At 38.5% G+C, this 17969-nt stretch overlaps 4 protein-coding genes across 5 annotated transcripts in view; 2 read left to right on the top strand and 2 right to left on the bottom strand.

Moving 5' to 3' along the window:
• Positions 1-2: 2 nt before the first annotated feature.
• LOC107747220 (DNA polymerase delta subunit 2-like) lies at positions 3-1721 on the bottom strand (the record flags this gene model as incomplete). Its single annotated transcript, XM_016561668.1, has 4 exons — positions 1655-1721; positions 367-582; positions 159-277; positions 3-71 (listed from the first exon to the last, which is right to left on the bottom strand). Coding segments are annotated over exons 2-4 (402 nt in total), but the record flags the coding sequence as incomplete, so codon positions are not given.
• A 490-nt stretch (positions 1722-2211) lies between these two features.
• On the bottom strand, positions 2212-8190 carry sf3a1 (splicing factor 3a, subunit 1). The gene is made up of 16 exons (XM_016561635.1): positions 8109-8190; positions 7895-7984; positions 7308-7417; positions 7022-7226; positions 6621-6878; positions 6414-6488; positions 6065-6215; positions 5545-5741; positions 5267-5384; positions 4868-5175; positions 4012-4245; positions 3693-3900; positions 3246-3406; positions 3027-3128; positions 2823-2894; positions 2212-2681 (listed from the first exon to the last, which is right to left on the bottom strand). The coding sequence occupies exons 2-16, from the start codon at positions 7940-7942 to the stop codon at positions 2580-2582; spliced, it is 2349 nt and encodes a 782-aa protein (XP_016417121.1). The 5' UTR covers positions 7943-7984; positions 8109-8190; the 3' UTR covers positions 2212-2579.
• Positions 8191-8260: 70 nt separating this feature from the next.
• On the top strand, positions 8261-15764 carry ccdc157 (coiled-coil domain containing 157). Of its 2 annotated transcripts, XM_016561637.1 has the most exons (10): positions 8261-8566; positions 8888-9050; positions 9136-9597; positions 9729-9942; positions 10025-10102; positions 12225-12394; positions 12506-12682; positions 12790-12952; positions 14693-15059; positions 15742-15764. In XM_016561637.1, the coding sequence occupies exons 1-9, from the start codon at positions 8319-8321 to the stop codon at positions 15049-15051; spliced, it is 2034 nt and encodes a 677-aa protein (XP_016417123.1). In that variant the 5' UTR covers positions 8261-8318; the 3' UTR covers positions 15052-15059; positions 15742-15764. The 2 variants fall into 2 exon arrangements, with proteins under 2 accessions (XP_016417123.1, XP_016417122.1); XM_016561636.1 differs by lacking the exon at positions 15742-15764 and having other exon boundaries at positions 14693-15250.
• The window catches only part of LOC107747203 (uncharacterized), a 10244-nt gene continuing 7578 nt past the window's right edge, over positions 15304-17969 (top strand). The window contains exons 1-2 of the mRNA XM_016561641.1: positions 15304-15409; positions 15776-15876. Coding sequence (XP_016417127.1) covers positions 15792-15876 — 85 coding nt within the window. The 5' untranslated portion in view covers positions 15304-15409; positions 15776-15791. The remainder of the gene's footprint in view (positions 15410-15775; positions 15877-17969) is intronic.

The raw sequence follows: 17969 nt of genomic DNA, 5'->3' as shown, positions 1-17969 counted from the left end.
TCATCCTCCAAAATAAGCTCATCTGATTGGCTGATGTATTTGGCACGAGGTGGTTGAGGCAATAGATTGTGCTGAAGAAGAGAGAGAAAAGACATGTTAAAGAAGGGAAGACTGAGAGGACAGGAAGCGTGCGTTTGTAACATCAGGTGGAGTTGTACCTCCTCACTGATCTCCTTCAGGATGGAGGGCAGCTCCATGTTTTTGAATATGGCGCCCACTATTATACACTGTTCACCCGTCTGCAGGTCACACAGCTTCCTGATGGGCACGACACCGCCTGCCACACACATCCACTCATGCTCAGAAGTGCTTCAGGTAAAACACAACAGCAACACGAGCCTGTCAGTGACTATAGATGTGTCTCACCCCACTTGTGCGCGGCTCTGCCAGCGAGGACGTCTCTCATCTGCATGAGTCTGGTGGCGTAGATGTGCGCGTACTGGCGGCTGAAGTTGCGCTCGCCGAGGCGGAATCTCTCCGAGCAGCCGCTGTGTGAGAGCTGGAGACGGTCAAACACCGGCTCCTCTGAGCCTGGAGCAGACAATAGCGTCTCCCTCGGAGCGATCACGTTTGAGAACATGACTGAAGGCACGTTTATGGACGGAAAAGTATCAATTAAACAATTGTGTGTAAATAAAATATAAATGCAATATTAGGAGAATTGTAAACGCGGATATCACTGTATGCTAACAGCTCAATAGTTAGCTTCACTTTCTTACCTTGTTTCTTATTTGCGCTGTTGTTTTTCTACAATATATTGTAAAACTAGTTTGATTCGACGATAAAGTAAACAAAATCAAGAACAAAATCTGGTCGACCTACTCTGTGTTGATTTTTGGTATCTCCCGCTAAATATTCACCTATGACCTGAAAATGTAACGCGAATTCCGCTGAAGACACGCTTTCAAAATAAAAGCCTCCGGAAACGGAAATGATCTTTTGCGTTTATGTGAGGGGCTATAACTTTTTTCGGAGGTATTATTTAGTCAGTCAGTCAGTCACCTTTATTTATATAGCGCTTTTAACAATACAGATTGTGTCAAAGCAACTGAACAGCATTAATTAGGAAAATAGTGTGTCAATAATGCAAAATGACAATAGTAAACACTAATTTTCCAGTTAAAGACAGTTCATCATTGAATTCAGTGATGTCATCATCCAGCTCAGTTCAGTTTAAAAAGTATCTTTGCAATCATTTGCAATCAAATCAACGATATCGCTGGAAATGAAGTGTACCCATAGTCTGAACTAATAATTGGGTAATAGCCCCATCTTATCAATGCCGACCAAAACTCAAATACTGTAATATGAAAAATAAGTAATGCTGCATTCAAGTCCTCCTGGGACGTTCGTACTTATGAGTTGACAAATCGTAATTACGACGTCAGGTGCGTTCAAGTCACTTTGGTTGGAACAAGATGGCGATTTAACTTTTCTACATAAAATTCAACGATTTTTTAAAACTCTACATCTACAAAATGATGAATAAAGAATGTGTATCGTGTTTTTGCTTTTTTTCTGTTTTTATTGAAGGTGATGAACTAAATCATTATATATTCTATGGTAATTATACAACAATATAATATTTTGTATATGTAACTTATATAGTTTTATTGTACATAAAAAAAAAAAAAATTTATTTCAACAAATTTACCGTCAATACAGATGCTGCATATCTAGTCTTTGGCTGCGTCCATTGCATCGGACACGTTTTTATCACTGACACGCCCCCAACTCGGAAACTCTGAACTTTAAAGGGGTCATATGATGAGATTTCAATTTTTCCTTTCTCTTTGGAGTGTTACAAGCTCTTGGTGCATAAAGAAGATCTGGTAACATTTCCGTCACATGCTTGAGGTATTCGGCCAATCACAACGCATTGGATAGCTGGCCAATCACAGCACACCTCGCTTTTTTAGAACGATGAGCTTTGTAAAAATCGACGCGTTTCATAAAGGCGGGGCATAGAGGAGAAACAATAATGTACAGTATGTGGAAAATAATGTTTTTTGAACCTTAAACCGCATAAACATTTCATTACACCAAATAATGTTCTTTTTAGCAGCATCACATGACCCCTTTAAAGAAAATTTAGTTTCCCACTCGTAACAACGACTTTGTGGTGGCGTTCATGTGCGTTAAACTCGTAAATACGATATCATAATACCAATGTTTGTGAGAGAGAAAAAAGACAGTATGGCTAATAACATTTCTTATTGAAATTTATTAGGTACGTTTTCCTAAGAGACAAGTATTTATTTTGCATCCAACAAAATGCAATGTTTCAATGCTTAACTTGAGATTTTCAAATATTTAACACAATCACCTCAGTGAAAAGTGAAACTAAAAATAGGGCAGTTTGCTAGGAGACTACTGCCAATATTAAATGTTGTCTTATTTAATCATTCATACACTGAATGTTTAAAACACATTGGTAAGATAATCACAAGACACTGATTACTTCTAACTACAGTTTTTCTACAGAGCACAGCACAAGTTCTTTGAAGTGTACAAATGTAGTAGGGTTATAACCACAATAAATGTTGAGGATTGAAACGGAGATGATGAATATGAGCGATCTACTTCTTCCTTCCTCCTCTTTCCTTAAGGGCCAGATGAATGACGGATCCATTGTTCATGTTGTAATAGGCCAGAGAGTTGGAATCTTTGATGAAAATTCCCTGGAGAATCCAACACAACATGAGATCTCAGTTTTCAAAGCAAGTATTTTATATTTAATAATGTCATAACTAAGATGGCCTTGTTCTTTTAAGCATTCACAGTTTAAATAACCATCTCGTCATTCCACTGAAATAATTTACCTCATACTGCAGCTTCTGTTTTCCAGCCGGCATTCCAGTGGCTTCATGGATCTTAACCTTGATGACAGACACCTGAGGCACAAAATGGCATTTGATTAGCTCACACTTTCATGAATTCTATACAGATTTCGTATAATCCTAAAGATTAGTAGTTAAAATATGTACAAATGGTGCAGACAGATACTGGATAGGCAAAGTCTTCACCTGGTCTGTGAGAGGCAGGCTGAAGTTCAGCACTTGGCCACTCAGCTTCCATTCTGTCTTGTCCTGCATGTTGGGCACCTGGACCTTGACTCCAACAGGTCCCTAAAAGAGAGCAAAGGTCAAATTATTAACAAATCACCCTTATGTAGTAACAGTAAAAAAGAAAACAATACTGATTGCTAAGTGCACTCGAAACACTTTGTTGCAGCAGCGCTGTACCTTGTTCCTACGCAGGAACTCCTCTTCTGGAATCAGGTTGTCCTCGGTCTTCATCTTCTTGCTGGAAGGCTCGTCCTCGTGAGGAGGTGGAGGATGGGCAGGAGGCATAGGGGCGGCAACAGAGCTGGGAGGTTGAGGCACAGGGGGAGCTGGTACAAATGCTGAAAACAAAAATGATTTATTAATTAGAACAATTATTATTCATAAAATTAATACAATTATTAAATTAATTATTAAAACTATTACTTATTTATTAAAATCCTTATATGACAGAAAGGTTTATTAAATATAACAATAATTATCAATAGAATATAAATCATTATTATTTTAACTATTAATATAATCATTACAATTTTAATATACAACATAGAAAAGTCTGTTGATTAAATATTTATTAAAATGTGTACCAAGTAGCTATGCAACAGATCTATTATCCCAAAGACTCACCAGCAGGAACCACCATGGGTGGAGGTCTGGGTGCCATAATATGTTGTGCAGAGGGCGGCATAGGCACCACATTGATGCGAGGGGCATGCAGCATGGGTGGCATGGGGGCCAGAACTTGCCCAGGGGCCAGGCGCACCACAGGGGCCACTGGAGGTCTGGGTATGATAGGAACCGCAGGGAGCAATGTAGTCCGCATTGGAGGTGCCATCTGGAATATACGAAAGAACCTTTAGTTAGAACTAGCACTTTCATTTTTGTGTTTGTCTCAATCAAGCTGATCTTTCAAAACTCCTGAATGCAGAAACAGATTGAGACTCACAGCAGGTGTGGTGCTGATGGGTGGGGTGGGTTTGGGCAGGCTGGGGACTACTAATGGCAAGGGTGGCTGAGGAATCTCGTTGGGCTTGCTGGGGCCGATCTTCTCCTTGGTGTCATCCTCCTGTACCAGACCTTTAGCTTTGTGGATGGCCTCAATCTGCTCCTGCAGGGTGATGTTAGCCTGAGCAGCCTGCTGGGTACGAGCCATACTGCCTGAGTGACCGTCCCATGTGACCTGTGGAGTAAGAGGATGGGGTGTTAGACGAACACAACGTCCCTCTGGTATTCCTCACTCAGGGGTCACACTTGTGATCCTCGGTGGTCAAAACACACTAAAGACAATAAGCATAGTAATTTTTTTTATTAATGAAATTATATTTAATGGTATTTATTCTTTAATATTTTGTATTCTGAGAGGATTTCATGGTACTACACAATGCTCATCTTTAAATTAGGCTATACACCATTTATTTTTATATAAAATACAATAAGCCCTACATTAAATAATTCCTATACATGAATCTATTCATTTACTTATTTTTACTTTAACACACACACATTTTTTATTTTTGAAAAATAAGTTTTTTTCATTTTTGATTATGAAGTGTGACTAAGACCATTTAGTCCTTTCTAATTGTTCATAAAACAATTTTGTTTTATTTACTGAAGATCACCAGACGGTTAAATAATTAGTTTTAGTGATCTGGTTTAAGTGTTAATGGGTGTTTCTTCAACTTTTTTGGTCTTACAGACTTTTAGAAAGTCTCTTAAAACACATTTTTCACTATAGTTTTTAATTAATTTGTCTACTAATAATGTTGAACAGTGGATTTTTTTTTTTTCTTTGTGTTTCTTACCTTCTCCTCTGGTTTCTGTATCTCCTCCTCTCCGATCTTCTTACCGATGGCCGTTTCTTCCACACCGAAGATATCGGTACGTCTCTCGGCCAGCTGCTTCAGGCTGCTCTCAATGTCCAGGCCGGGAGCGTACACCTCCTCCTCGATCTGACGCTCTCGGATGCTGCGGTCACGCTGCTCCAGCCAGCGGGGGTCCAGCAGGCCGATGCGCATGTGCTCCTGCATCTTACTGGCTTGGATCTTCTCACCAGTGATGGGAGAGATGAGGTAGTCATCAGGGATGGCCACAGGAGGCAGAGGCTTAGATGCTGAAAGATGAGATAGAAAGTGAGTGGATGCAATGAAATATGTGCTACTTGTTCTAGTATGTTAAAAGTGTGTTTTTATAAATGCCCTTACCCTTGGGGTCATAGTCTTTGCGGATAATAACCTGGTCCGGGGTGGGGGGCAGAGGTGGTGGCAGGGGGTTATCAGGGGGGAGAGGAGCCTTCATGCCATCATCCTCATCATCAGAGCCCTTATTGAGAGAGGAAGAACACATACTAGTCAGTCAGAGTGATAGTTAACCCATTTCTACAAACTGCTCATCTATTTTCATATGTGAACATGGAACTTCTTAAAGTAAGCATGACTAAATCGTCCTCGTCTCTTTGGCATGATCACCCTAATTGTCTCACCTCGTCCATGTCCTGCAGCTGTGTGTCCTGGTCCAGCTGAGCTGCGTGTCCGCCCACCCTGCGCTCTCTCTCATCCTCTTCATCTTCACTCTCTACCTCCATCTCCACCTCCTCACTCTCTCCAAACTTCTCATAGCGCTCCTGGATCAGGATACGAGCACCCAGCTCCTCAGGAGTTGTGGGAGGAGGGAAATTACCTGTAATTTGCATAATAGTTATATAAATTATTTTATTAATTTATATAATTTTAAAAATATGTATTTGATTTGATTAATATGGACAAATATTAAGTAAATTATATTAATAATAACATTTTCATTGGTATAGTACAAAAAAATTCTCCATGATCTTACAATAAAAGTGAGATTGTGTCTGTAACAAAAGCAATTGGCTTTGGGATTTAGGAAATTTCTTGCCATGAAAAATCACAAGTATTCTTCTGATGCAATAGTATGTTTGTGATAATAAACATTCTGAAATATCTAAAATTACATAAACTGTGTTAATTACACATGCTCACCATGCTCATTTGGTTGGAAGTCCACAGTCTCCACCACCACAAAGTCATGCCAGTCAATCTGAGCATAAGCCACTCTCTCCTTCTCTCGCTCCTCCTCTTCCTTCTTCCTCTCTCTTTCCTGGAACTTGGCCCACTCCACACGATACCTCACCTAAAATATTGGGGAATGAAGTGGTGTATTTGCTTATAATATGGCATGTAATATATCTAAAACTCTTTGATTCACCGTAAATTCTCTCTATTGGTTTTAAAACACCTGAATCAACATAATACACCACCGTCATATTAGGCATATCTTATGTAGACATCTTATCCACTATGTGTGATCTGGAATGGCTGTTATAATTACCTGGTCCAAGACCTCACGTGGATTCTCAGCTTCCCTCTTTAGTTTCAGCAGAAGACCTTTTGGAGGGATTAAAACCTGCAAGAAGCCAATCATTTAAGTGAATTTAATGTCACACTTGAATAACTTGTACATGTAATAATGTTTCCCATAATACCCAGCTCTCTTTAGCCACCTCAATCTGAATTGTCCTGAGTATTGATGCCGTACCTTTGTGTATTGTTCCACCAGTTTTGTAAAGTAGTTGAACAAGCTGTGCTGTGGTCGTAGAAAGTCAAACTGGAAGTTCCTCTGCTCCTTCTGCATCAGCTGTGTGAGAAACTGTCGGCCATTTCGGGCGACAAACTGTGCGGTCAGCTTCACCACATCCAGGTCAAAGGCTGAGATGGAGGGAGGGTCGGCAATGAACTCAAACTCAGGTGGAGGCTCCTTGGGCACCACCGTCTCATGGATCACCTGTGCTTGAACCTAAATTACCACAAAGATGTGTAAGTACTGGATAACAGATTTAGATCTGAAAGACTTTTAAATCAGACTGCTAGATTATGGCTTGACTGGTTTTATTTCAATAATGTTATTGGTGTATTGTAAATCACTGACAGGTTCCTGACCTTCTGAGGAAGCTGCTGTGAAGCTGCTTGTTGCTGTTGCATGACTTTAGGCACAGCTGCAGATGGTTCCTGAGCTTTGCCCTCCTTGAACTCATTGACTTTGTGGCGGTAGTAGGCATGGTAAGGGTCGTTGGGGTTGAGGAAGTTGAATTTTGGGTTGTTGATCTCATTCTGTCGAATTCTGGCCTCAAACTCAGGTCCATTCCTATAAACAAAAAAAAAGTGGTTAATTATTAGTTTAACAAAGTACAACAAAGAAATTTTGCACTACATTATAATGTCAAACCTGGCCACGAAGCTGGCAGTCTTGTCAACAATATTTCGGACTTCGGGAGGCGGGTAGATGATTCCAACAATGGGCTTTGTGGCTGGAGTCTCTTCCTTCTGGTCCTCGGGCTGTTGATTAAAACATTGCATAGCTTAATTAATCTGGTGCTTCACAACAATCACAAGCCAAATTTCAGCTACTGGCATTAATTTTGGTGCATAGCCTACTATAGCTTAATCTGGCCAAGAACAGTCCATTCAGTATATACATATATAATGCAATATTATTTAGGAATGATGAAAGAAATAATATTTGGCAGTAATTTATTTACTTAATAAATGCAATAATAGCTGGGCTATGCAAAAGGAACGTAATAGAAAAATATATTACTTATTATAAAAGTTCTGACTAGACTCAAGCTGTGGTAGGGGAGGTCGATTCATTTCCCTACTCAAACCACGATCTACAAACCCGCAATACTATGGTCCAATAACATGTCCGTTTGTTCATGGAAGACACATATGTTAGTAAGTGAATAGAAGTCAGATGAATTTATCCAGTACTGTCTATAAAAGAACAGATATCAACAAATGATCGCTTCATACCTTGTTATTTAGCTCCGGCTGCATGATCTGCACAGGCCCAGGCGGCATGACTGCGACACTACACGCTCTTCTCAGGCCGAACCAAATACGCTAAGAAAAATAAAGAATTATTGTCAGTTTAAAGCGTAATTTGTTGGACAAAAGACAACGTAAAGCCTTGAAAATTACTGAAATAATATCATTTCTATGTACAGTTGAATAAAACTTCACCAACCTCTCGTTGCGCCAACCGCCACACAACAGAAGACGACAAACAAAATCACTTCCGGTAGCAAGGCCAATGGGGATTGTGGGAAATGTAGTTGAAGAGGAACGATTCTGCCTACAAGCAACTATGGAAACCTAATGTAAATAGAGCTAATGCACATGTTCCTGCTCCGAAAACTCAAACGATTAAAGAACAAAAGTAGATTCAGTCAGAACTATGACTCATCTGTTAGGTCGTCAGGACTGTATCGACAGTCTTCGCAGAGATCTTATTGATTTACAGGGAGCGGTTCTGGATGTGTTTTCTAAGACTGGACCAGTCCGTTTCCCATCATGGAAGTTTCCCGATAAACTATCATGTAATCTGGACTTGGTCAGCCTTTTAGAAGAGTATGATTATGTGGATGGCGATGAAGAGTTCAGTCAGCACTCCCATATAGTCCTGCAAGAGTTGCTGATTGACAGGTAGTTAATTTGTACTGTTTCGTGAAAACACTACAAATGTATGTTTTTTAATTATTTATATTTATATTTATAAAAACATATAAAAATTAAGTCATATATTTTATATTTATGTAGTTATATCGATTGCACGTTAATATTTGAACTAACATCATTGTCACTTGTCGTGTATATATATATAAATTAATGTTGTGTGTGTGTTTAAATGTGAAATAACTTATAATGCATAATTATATTTAATGCATTATATAATGTAACATAAACAGTTAAATGTATCGTTTTATTTTCCCCAAATCATTATGTTCATTTGTGTGTTTGTCAAAGATTAATGCTTCTTCTTCAGAGTTTTAACATTCATGCTGAGCTGTTGCTTGAAAAGCAGAGAGCTTTGTCATCTGATCAAAAGGAAACCTCTGTTTCCATTGGTCCTGTGGTCAAATGCTACTGGAGGAACCTACTTCAGCTCAGCTGTCAACAAGCAAAAGAGGTAAGAAGGATGATAAAGACAAAACACAAAACACTTGATCAACGCCTATCAAATATTATCCTTGCTAAAGGGTCTCTTCTTGCAGAGTACCAGTAATGGACAGCAACCTCCATCTCAACAAAGTCCATCCATTACCAGAACAGCAGCAAACACTACTACCATTAACACACACAAGACACAGAGCACCTCCATGACCAGCATCCAGAAAACCACCACAAATACCCCAGCTTCAACTCCAGCAACATTCCAGCATGAGAGAGCGTCCGCTGCAGGCTCCTGTGTGTCTATTCACACCGTGGGCTGTCAGACAGTAGAGTCGGCCCTGGTGCCCTGTGAGGCCTGTGCTTGTGTTCAGGCGGTTATGAAGGAGAGCAGTGATGCTTTAGTGTCACTGTGCCAGTCTCTGGGTTTGCCTTGCTCCATTCAGGGCTTCCTGGAAGCTGTGGAGGAAACGCAGCAGCTGGGCCGCTTGTCTGCATGTGACATTTCCCAATGGGCAAGTGAGCAGCGTAGAGATATGAGTCGTGTGGGGAAACATGTCCTGGAGGTGAGGGGTTGTGTCCACCCATCAGAAAGCATGAGAAAATAAATTTTTTTGTTTGGATGTTTACACTTTTGTCAATTTATTTTGATTATTTCACTCATTTGATTTTCATGACTGTTCTTTTTCAACTGGAGGTGAGAGAAACTGTTGAGCCGCTGAAAAAGAAGCTGAAAGAGACAGAGATGGAGCGAGAGAAGCTGAGAAAACAGCTATCAGAAACGGTCAAAAGAGAGAAGGAGGAGAGGAGGAAGATGGAGGAGGAGTGGGAGTGCAGAATGCAGGAAGTGAAATCCAGGGCAGAGGAAACAGTAAGGAGGTTAAAGCAGGAGAAGGAGGAGTTAAAGAGAGGTGGGAGTTTCTTTAAACTCATATGTAAAAATTCTTATATAACAGTTAAAGAATATAAAGTAATAATCATTTTCATTCACAGGCATAACATTGTTGGAGGACCGAAATTCTGAACTCACGGCAGAACTGAATTTGCAAACAGAAGCAAAACAGAGTCTTGGTAAGCAGGACATCATCAAGTACTGGCCACCGGAAGCAACTGGAATAAAATGTTTAAAAGCTTTGATTTGTGCAGTAGTTTAAAATACATAAATGTTCATATAAAATTATATAAAATGAACCTATCTTTCTCATAGCAATTAGTAAATATATGATATGAAATACATTTTTGATGTCAATGACCCTGAAATATGATGACCACTTTGCAAGTAATTTAAATTTGATATATAAAGAGCTATTTATACTGTGTGAGAAAAATATTAAGAATGTTAATACAAAGACAAAAGTCCTTGTTTTCTACCCACAGTTAAAGTAATTTAAATGCATTGCTTCTCAAAATAAATATTTCAGAGCAGGTTTATACATCTAATAGTGCCTTACAACTTCAAGTGAGCAAGTAGAAACTCAAACACTAATAAAAACTGTTATTAAACATTTTAGGTGTTTTTATGCAAAATCCAAGTGTGTTTTCATGTGTCTTCACTGAGGAGAAAATTGAATCTGGCCACTCTGACATAAAGCCCAGATCAGTGGAGTGTTGCAGTGATATTTGTCTCATACCCATAACTAAATATTTCGCTGAAGCACCTTTACAGTCTCAAGTCTTTTTTGTTTGATACTACAAGCTTTGATCATCAGCATTTGGCAATTATCTGCAATTCTTCTCCTCACCTCTTCACCTCTCAAGCTCTGTCAGTTTGGATGGGGGCAGATGCACATTTTCAGGTTTCTCCAGAAATGTTTGATTGGGTTCAATCCCAGGCTGTGGCTGGGCCACTCAAGGACATTCACAGATGCCACTCTTGCTGTGTGTTTAGGTTCATTGTCCTGTTGGAAGGTGAACTGCCCAGTCTGAGGTTCTGAATACTCTGGACTGGGTTTTCATTAAGGCTAACTCAATATTTTGGTTCATTGAGCTTATCTTCTACTCTGACCAGTCCCTCGGTCCCTGCCGCTGAAAAACAGCTCCACAACATGAGGCTGCTACCAGCACACTTTACTTTTGAGGTGGTACTCTGCAGGTGACGAGCAGTGCCTGGTTTCCTTCAAACATGATGCTTGGAATGTCCTTCTGTAGGTTTCTCCTGTCTCCACATATGATCATGGAGCTCAACTAGAGTGACCATCAGGTTCTTGGTCACCACACTAACCAAAGCCCTTCTCCATCAGTTGCTCAGTTTGAACAGATGTCCAGCTCTAGGCAGAGTCCTGGTTGTTTCAAACTTCTTCCATTAAGGGTAACAGAGACTACATGCTTCTGTGACCCTTCAATGAAGCAGATTTTTTTTCTGAAATCTTCCCCAGATGTGTGGCTTGACACAAACCTGTCTCTGAGCTCTACAGGCAGTTCGTTTGACCTCAGGGCTTGGTTTTTGCTCTGATATGCATTATCAGCTGTTAGACCTTTTATTGAGTGCCTTTCCAAATCATACCCATTCAATTGAATGTGCCACAGGTTAACTTCACTCAAAGTGTAGTAACATCTACAAGCAATATGAATGCTCCTGAGCTAAATTTCAACTGTCCCAGATAAGGGTATGAATACTTGATGAATTTGGATGAATACTTATGCAATGGAATAATTTAAGTTTTTTATTTTTAATAAATTTGCAAAGATGTTAAAACCCTGTTTTTTGCTTTACCATTATGGTGTATGGAGTGTAGATTGATGTGGGAAAAAAGTAATTTAAAGCAGTTTAACATAAGGCAGCAACTTAACAACATTGTGAAAAAAATGAAGGGGTATGAATATTTTCGCAAGGCACTGTATATCAAAAGGAAGGATTGATTTATTTTTCACAAAACGATAGACAGGTTTGGTCTTTATTTTATAGGCTACTGCAAAACTGTGATCGATTTCTTTAGAAAGCAGAACAAAACAGTACATTCTATAAATGTGTTTAAAAAATATTAATTTAAACATATTTAATAGCTTAGGTTACACAGTCCTAATAAATACTTTCATATTTTGGGGGGTTTTCTCTCAAATTTTCTGAGGGCACTCCTCTATGATCCTCTGGGGATCGCTCGACCCCAGTTTGGAAACCCCTGAATTAGAGAATGTAGTAAAGGCCTGCAGGAATGGTTTTGGGATAACAAGAAATGGCTTTTTTGTTGTATAGAATATGAGAGGGCTACACTACAGGAGGAGGTTCGTCGTCTACATTCACTGGAGAACATGTTAAGAGAGGTAGAGGAGAGCAGGCAAAACCTGGAGAAGGAGCTCAGAAGTACACAGACACTGCTGGACAAAGAGAGTGCCAAGAACCACAGTGTGCGACGCCAACATGAGGTGTGTTTATTTCCATAACATGATGCATTTCCAAGTAAAACAGAATATTCAATGAGAAAACGATGAGATGTGATTTTTATTTGATTCGACTGTGAAACATTTTGTGCACAGGCGCTTCAAGTGAAACAGGCAGCTCTGCGTAAGCATCTGGATGTGCTGGTTCAGCAGACTGAAGATCTACATAGCAGTCTGGAAGAATGTGAGGATGAAAAAGCTGATCTTGCAAACAAACTCACACAGATCATACAAGAAAAAGATGCACTTCAGGAGCAGTTCACACAGCAACAGGTAACATTTAAAAGAACTCGGTCAAAAATATTTAGTATGACTGAATCAGCCTGACTACATTAGACCACACCAATAAAAGTAAACCTTAAGTGTTTCTTTCTCTGCAGTCCCACTGTAGTTCACAGAGTACTGAGAAACAGCAGCAGCAAACACAGATCACAGAACTGAAGGAGAGTGTGTCTCATCTGAAACAGATGCTAGAAGAAGCCTCCCAGAGAGAAAGGATACTTGTGGCCTTTCCTGAGCTCAATCCACAAGCAGCACCACAGAGTGAGATAAACACACGCATTCAAAATCATATACAGTTGAAGTCAAAAGTTTACATACACTTGAAAACATTTGAACAGAATGAAGATGTGTAAATTTTTCTTATTTTGCCTAAATATAATATTTTTTCATTTAGTACTGCCCTTCAGAAGCTACAAAAGGTACTTACATGTTTCCCAGAAGACAAAATAAGTTAAATTGACCCTGATCTTCAAATTCAAAAGTTAATGAATTGTGTTTCCTTCTGGCACATCAGTGAGCGTTTGAACCTTCTGTAATAGTTGCATGAGTCCCTCAGTTGTCCTCAGTGTGAAAAGATGGATCTTAAAATCATACAGTCATTGTTGGAAAGGGTTCAAATACACAAAAATGCTGGAAAACCAAAGAATTTGTGGGACCTGAAGGATTTTTCTAAAGAACAGCAGGCAGTTTTAACTGTTCAGGACAAACAAGAGACTCATGAACAACTGACACTAAACCAAAAAAACACAGCTGTGGATCATTCAGGTAACAACACAGTATTAAGAATCAGGGTCATTTTTATAAATTCAACTATTATTTTCTCTTGTAGACTATATGTAAACGTCTTAATTATGTGAAATATCTTATTCAGGTCAGTACTAAATAAACAATAACATGCATTTTGTATGATCCCTCTCATTGCGGTGAAATAATTAACATTTTGCAGATTCTTCAAGGTGTGTGTAAACTTTTGACTTCATCTGTAGGATGGTGACCACTCATGCCACTAGAGTTGAAAAACAGGTTCTTCTTCAGAAGCAGTTCCATGTTTTAAAGCCAGTGGCTATTTATACAGTGTAAATAATGGTAGTTACTGTTTGTTAGTAGCAACAGTAGCATCTCGTTTACACAGACAAATAGTGTTAGATGTTACAACGTCTAAATACAAGAATGTTATTTGTACTAAAGGTAAAACATTTGAACTGTGGTGAACAGAGTAAGTGAAAATAGCATTTGGTTTTGTATGCACTGTATATTCTGGCATTGTCTGTGTTTGGATCAGCAAGAGTATGAGTAACAGTAGTATGCTAGAATGCTGTTCTGCTGAAGAAGTGGGTGGGCACTAATCTGCTTTATACTTTTCAGGAGCACTGCTACTGAATCTACAGCACAAAACATACAGAAACCAGTGAGGTCCGATTCAAGAACAAATGACTCTTGTGAACTGGATCCTTTTAAGTGCACAAACATGCAGTGTGACCAGTGTAGTCCAGTTACCTGAAAGAAGAACTCTATGAGCCGGATGTATAGTAAACAAAAAACATCAGCATTTCCCCAATGTATGACTCTAACAAGTCACATACAGCACGACCACTGTCGTCTGATTCGTGAACATAATGTTCCCTCTTGAGTTTGTTCTTTTCAGTAAATCAAAACTAGATTGATTCTCTAACGAACAACTTTTATGAGACATTTTTTTTCCAGTGAATTAATCATACAGCTTACAACTTATGTTTAGTTGTGCATAAGGCCTGTGAGGCTTAAATAATTGTATTTCTGTCAGAAGTATTAAAAAATAAGTTAACACATTTTAGTATTATTATCTTATACAAAGGCCAATTATTGGATTGCATTGATGTCGCCTCTTTCAAAAGACTGCAAAACCTCATTTGAAAGTCTGTACAAACAAATACCTTTCGGAAGAGGAACTAAAATGGTTACATTTCTTGTGATTCCCTCTCCTAACTGTCATTCATAACCAGTTGTCTGTGTGTGTCGCAGCTACAGGTGATGTGATGTGTGATATGGAGCAGCAGCTCAAGGCAAACTCAGTGAGGATCAGGATTCTGCAGCAGGAGAACATCACCCTGAGTAACAGTCTAACCAGACTGAAGGACAGAGAGGAGAAACAAAGATCTTCAGACTCTGGGATAGTGGAGATAGACAGGAGCAGAGAAGCTCCAGTGATGGGACCCCTGGTCAACCCTAGCACCCCTTCTAGCACCTCCCCTTCATCCATTCTTCATCATCAGACTCTCTGCCTCTCTCTCCAGCAAGATGTAGATGTAGAAGAAAGATACATGAACATCCGTCAGGCTGCTCGCATCCGTTCTGCAGGCACACGTCGCAGGAGGAAGTGATCTCATAGGTCTGGACACTGGAGCACTGATCTATAATAGATACACATAATATTATATAAATCAGTAGTCTGGAGATTGAGATACTAATGTAACATTTGTGTTGTTCATTTGTATGATGTTGACCTTATATATACTCACTGTACAAAACGAAAGTAAAAATCCTCGACCTCTTGCGTCATGTTTCCTGTAGTGTTTGGGTTCCCGCGCTTTTCTCTTCTTTTGAATATTGTAGTGCGTGCATGCGTGGGGGTTTTGCGCTCGTTTGTTGCATAACTTTATTCATTTATTGGCTTTAACTTGGGCTCTTCAACCAGTAAGTTAAATTAAGATTTCGTCGTATGTGGTTTCTGCGTGACACGTGAGTACACATTTTTCTACTACTACTATGAACAAACTGAACATGTTTAGACATTCTGTGGCTGTTGCACTAGAAGAAAATATAAACAAACCGCAACGGATGATGCAAAAGTTACCTTTTTGCTTTTATTATTACCTGCATGTATTTTTTTTATTAACATGTGCAAAGACGTATGTTACATCACGGACTTGTGCTATTCGTGATGATCACAATAAAACATGCCCACAGTACTAAATAAACACATAATGCTATCTAAATAATCAATTTTCTGCACTATACGAAGTATCTAATTACTTCCTTGTTTCTGTAATCTGTAACGGCTATTTTTGCAGCTCCTCACTCATAAAGCCTGCACCTGTCGTTTAGGATCTGAATTTAATCCATGAAGCGTAAAATGAAGAGAACGGCTGGATCTAAAAACAAACGAAAATCAGAAACAGGAAAATGTTTGTATAAAAAGTCCAAAGGTAAGTTAAATTAAGGTAATACCTATTTAACACTAAGGTAATGCTCACCTCACAAAGACTGTGAGCCCATTATTGGTATTTTTTACAATGCCACCATCTCACATCAACTGATTTTACAAAGCTAAATAGACAGTCTTGATTAGTTGTCTGTGCATTGCACTGATGTGCCTGAAGCAAAGGAATACACAGCTATACACTACTGGTATTTTTATTTCTTATTTATATTTTTCTAGACGCAGACTAAGGTAAGGTATGGTTTCATTTACTGTACATTTATCCAGTCGTTTCAAAAGGAAACTATTATGTGATCTGTACGGTGGCCGAGAGAGCTCAACGCGCTGCAAAACAAAAAACACAGGCAAATAGAAAAAACACCTGCAAATTAAGAAATCATATTCATCAATTTGACAACACGCGCTGCAAATGCTCACAACACAAATAAATAAAGACACGCGCTGCAAATACAATACAAACAAATAAAGAAAAGCGCTGCAAATAGAGGCACAGACTACATCGAAAATATTTAAGGGAACCGCAAAGTGACGAACATGGCTGGGACATATTTATCAATGTTTGCTCTGAAAAGATTTTTGTTTATTTTAACATCCTGATCATACATTTCTTAGCTTTTTTCTTTCTTTCTTTCTTTCTTTCTTTTTTTGTGGATATAAATAAGCTTACGAAATACACAGTTACTGTAATGTTATGTAAGCTGGCTAACTTACTTTTACAACTTACCTTACAAAAATTAACTATAGCCTGTGGTTTTACTATTCAAATTATTTAATTAATAAATAAATAAATACATTTATTATATAAAAAATTAAAACAAAAAATGGTTACTGTAATCATGCACAAATTAACCATGGATTTACTACATTAACCATAGTTTAACCATGGTATTTGTACAACTGTGGTTATACAAATGCTAATCAATATGCCAAAAAAATGTAACATGGTTAATTTTCGTTTTGTTGTGGTCTGTGCTACTTGCGCGTTTCTGTATTTGTTTGTGTTGTGAATATTTGCAGCGCATTTCTTTATTTGCGTGTGTTGTGAGCATTTGCAGCGTGTTTCTGTATTTGGTTGTGTTGCGAGTATTTCATCAGTATTTTAAACTGATGAAGATGTTTTCTTATTTAGGACGCTGTTGCTTTTTCTATTTGCATCGGTTTTTGACCGCAGTAAAGATAGTTTGCGGTTTGATATTCAGATTTATTTTGGCTATAAATACGCAGCGCGCTGTCATAGACATGCAAATAATACCCAATATCATTCTCCATAATTTGTGAATTCAGGTGACGCTTTTCTTTCTTTCTTTCTTTCTTTTTTTGTGGATATAAATAAGCTTACGAAATACACAGTTACTGTAATGTTATGTAAGCTGGCTAACTTACTTTTACAACTTACCTTACAAAAATTAACTATAGCCTGTGGTTTTACTATTCAAATTATTTAATTAATAAATAAATAAATACATTTATTATATAAAAAATTAAAACAAAAAATGGTTACTGTAATCATGCACAAATTAACCATGGATTTACTACATTAACCATAGTTTAACCATGGTATTTGTACAACTGTGGTTATACAAATGCTAATCAATATGCCAAAAAAATGTAACATGGTTAATTTTCGTTTTGTTGTGGTCTGTGCTACTTGCGCGTTTCTGTATTTGTTTGTGTTGTGAATATTTGCAGCGCATTTCTTTATTTGCGTGTGTTGTGAGCATTTGCAGCGTGTTTCTGTATTTGGTTGTGTTGCGAGTATTTCATCAGTATTTTAAACTGATGAAGATGTTTTCTTATTTAGGACGCTGTTGCTTTTTCTATTTGCATCGGTTTTTGACCGCAGTAAAGATAGTTTGCGGTTTGATATTCAGATTTATTTTGGCTATAAATACGCAGCGCGCTGTCATAGACATGCAAATAATACCCAATATCATTCTCCATAATTTGTGAATTCAGGTGACGCTGTCCTTCGGGCCGAAATCAGTTTTTTTTTCGTAGCGACTCTTAATTTTAAAATGCCTATAGCCCCAAAAGTTGGAACCTTAAGGGAATGAAACCGGGTCATATTTACCCGCTTGA

Source organism: Sinocyclocheilus rhinocerous, unplaced genomic scaffold (genome assembly GCF_001515625.1).
Source record: "Sinocyclocheilus rhinocerous isolate Xijiao unplaced genomic scaffold, SAMN03320098_v1.1 scaffold559, whole genome shotgun sequence".
In the NCBI taxonomy this organism is placed as follows: domain Eukaryota; kingdom Metazoa; phylum Chordata; class Actinopteri; order Cypriniformes; family Cyprinidae; genus Sinocyclocheilus; species Sinocyclocheilus rhinocerous.
Note: the sequence above shows the minus strand (reverse complement) of the source record. Positions and strands in the feature narration are given on the sequence as shown.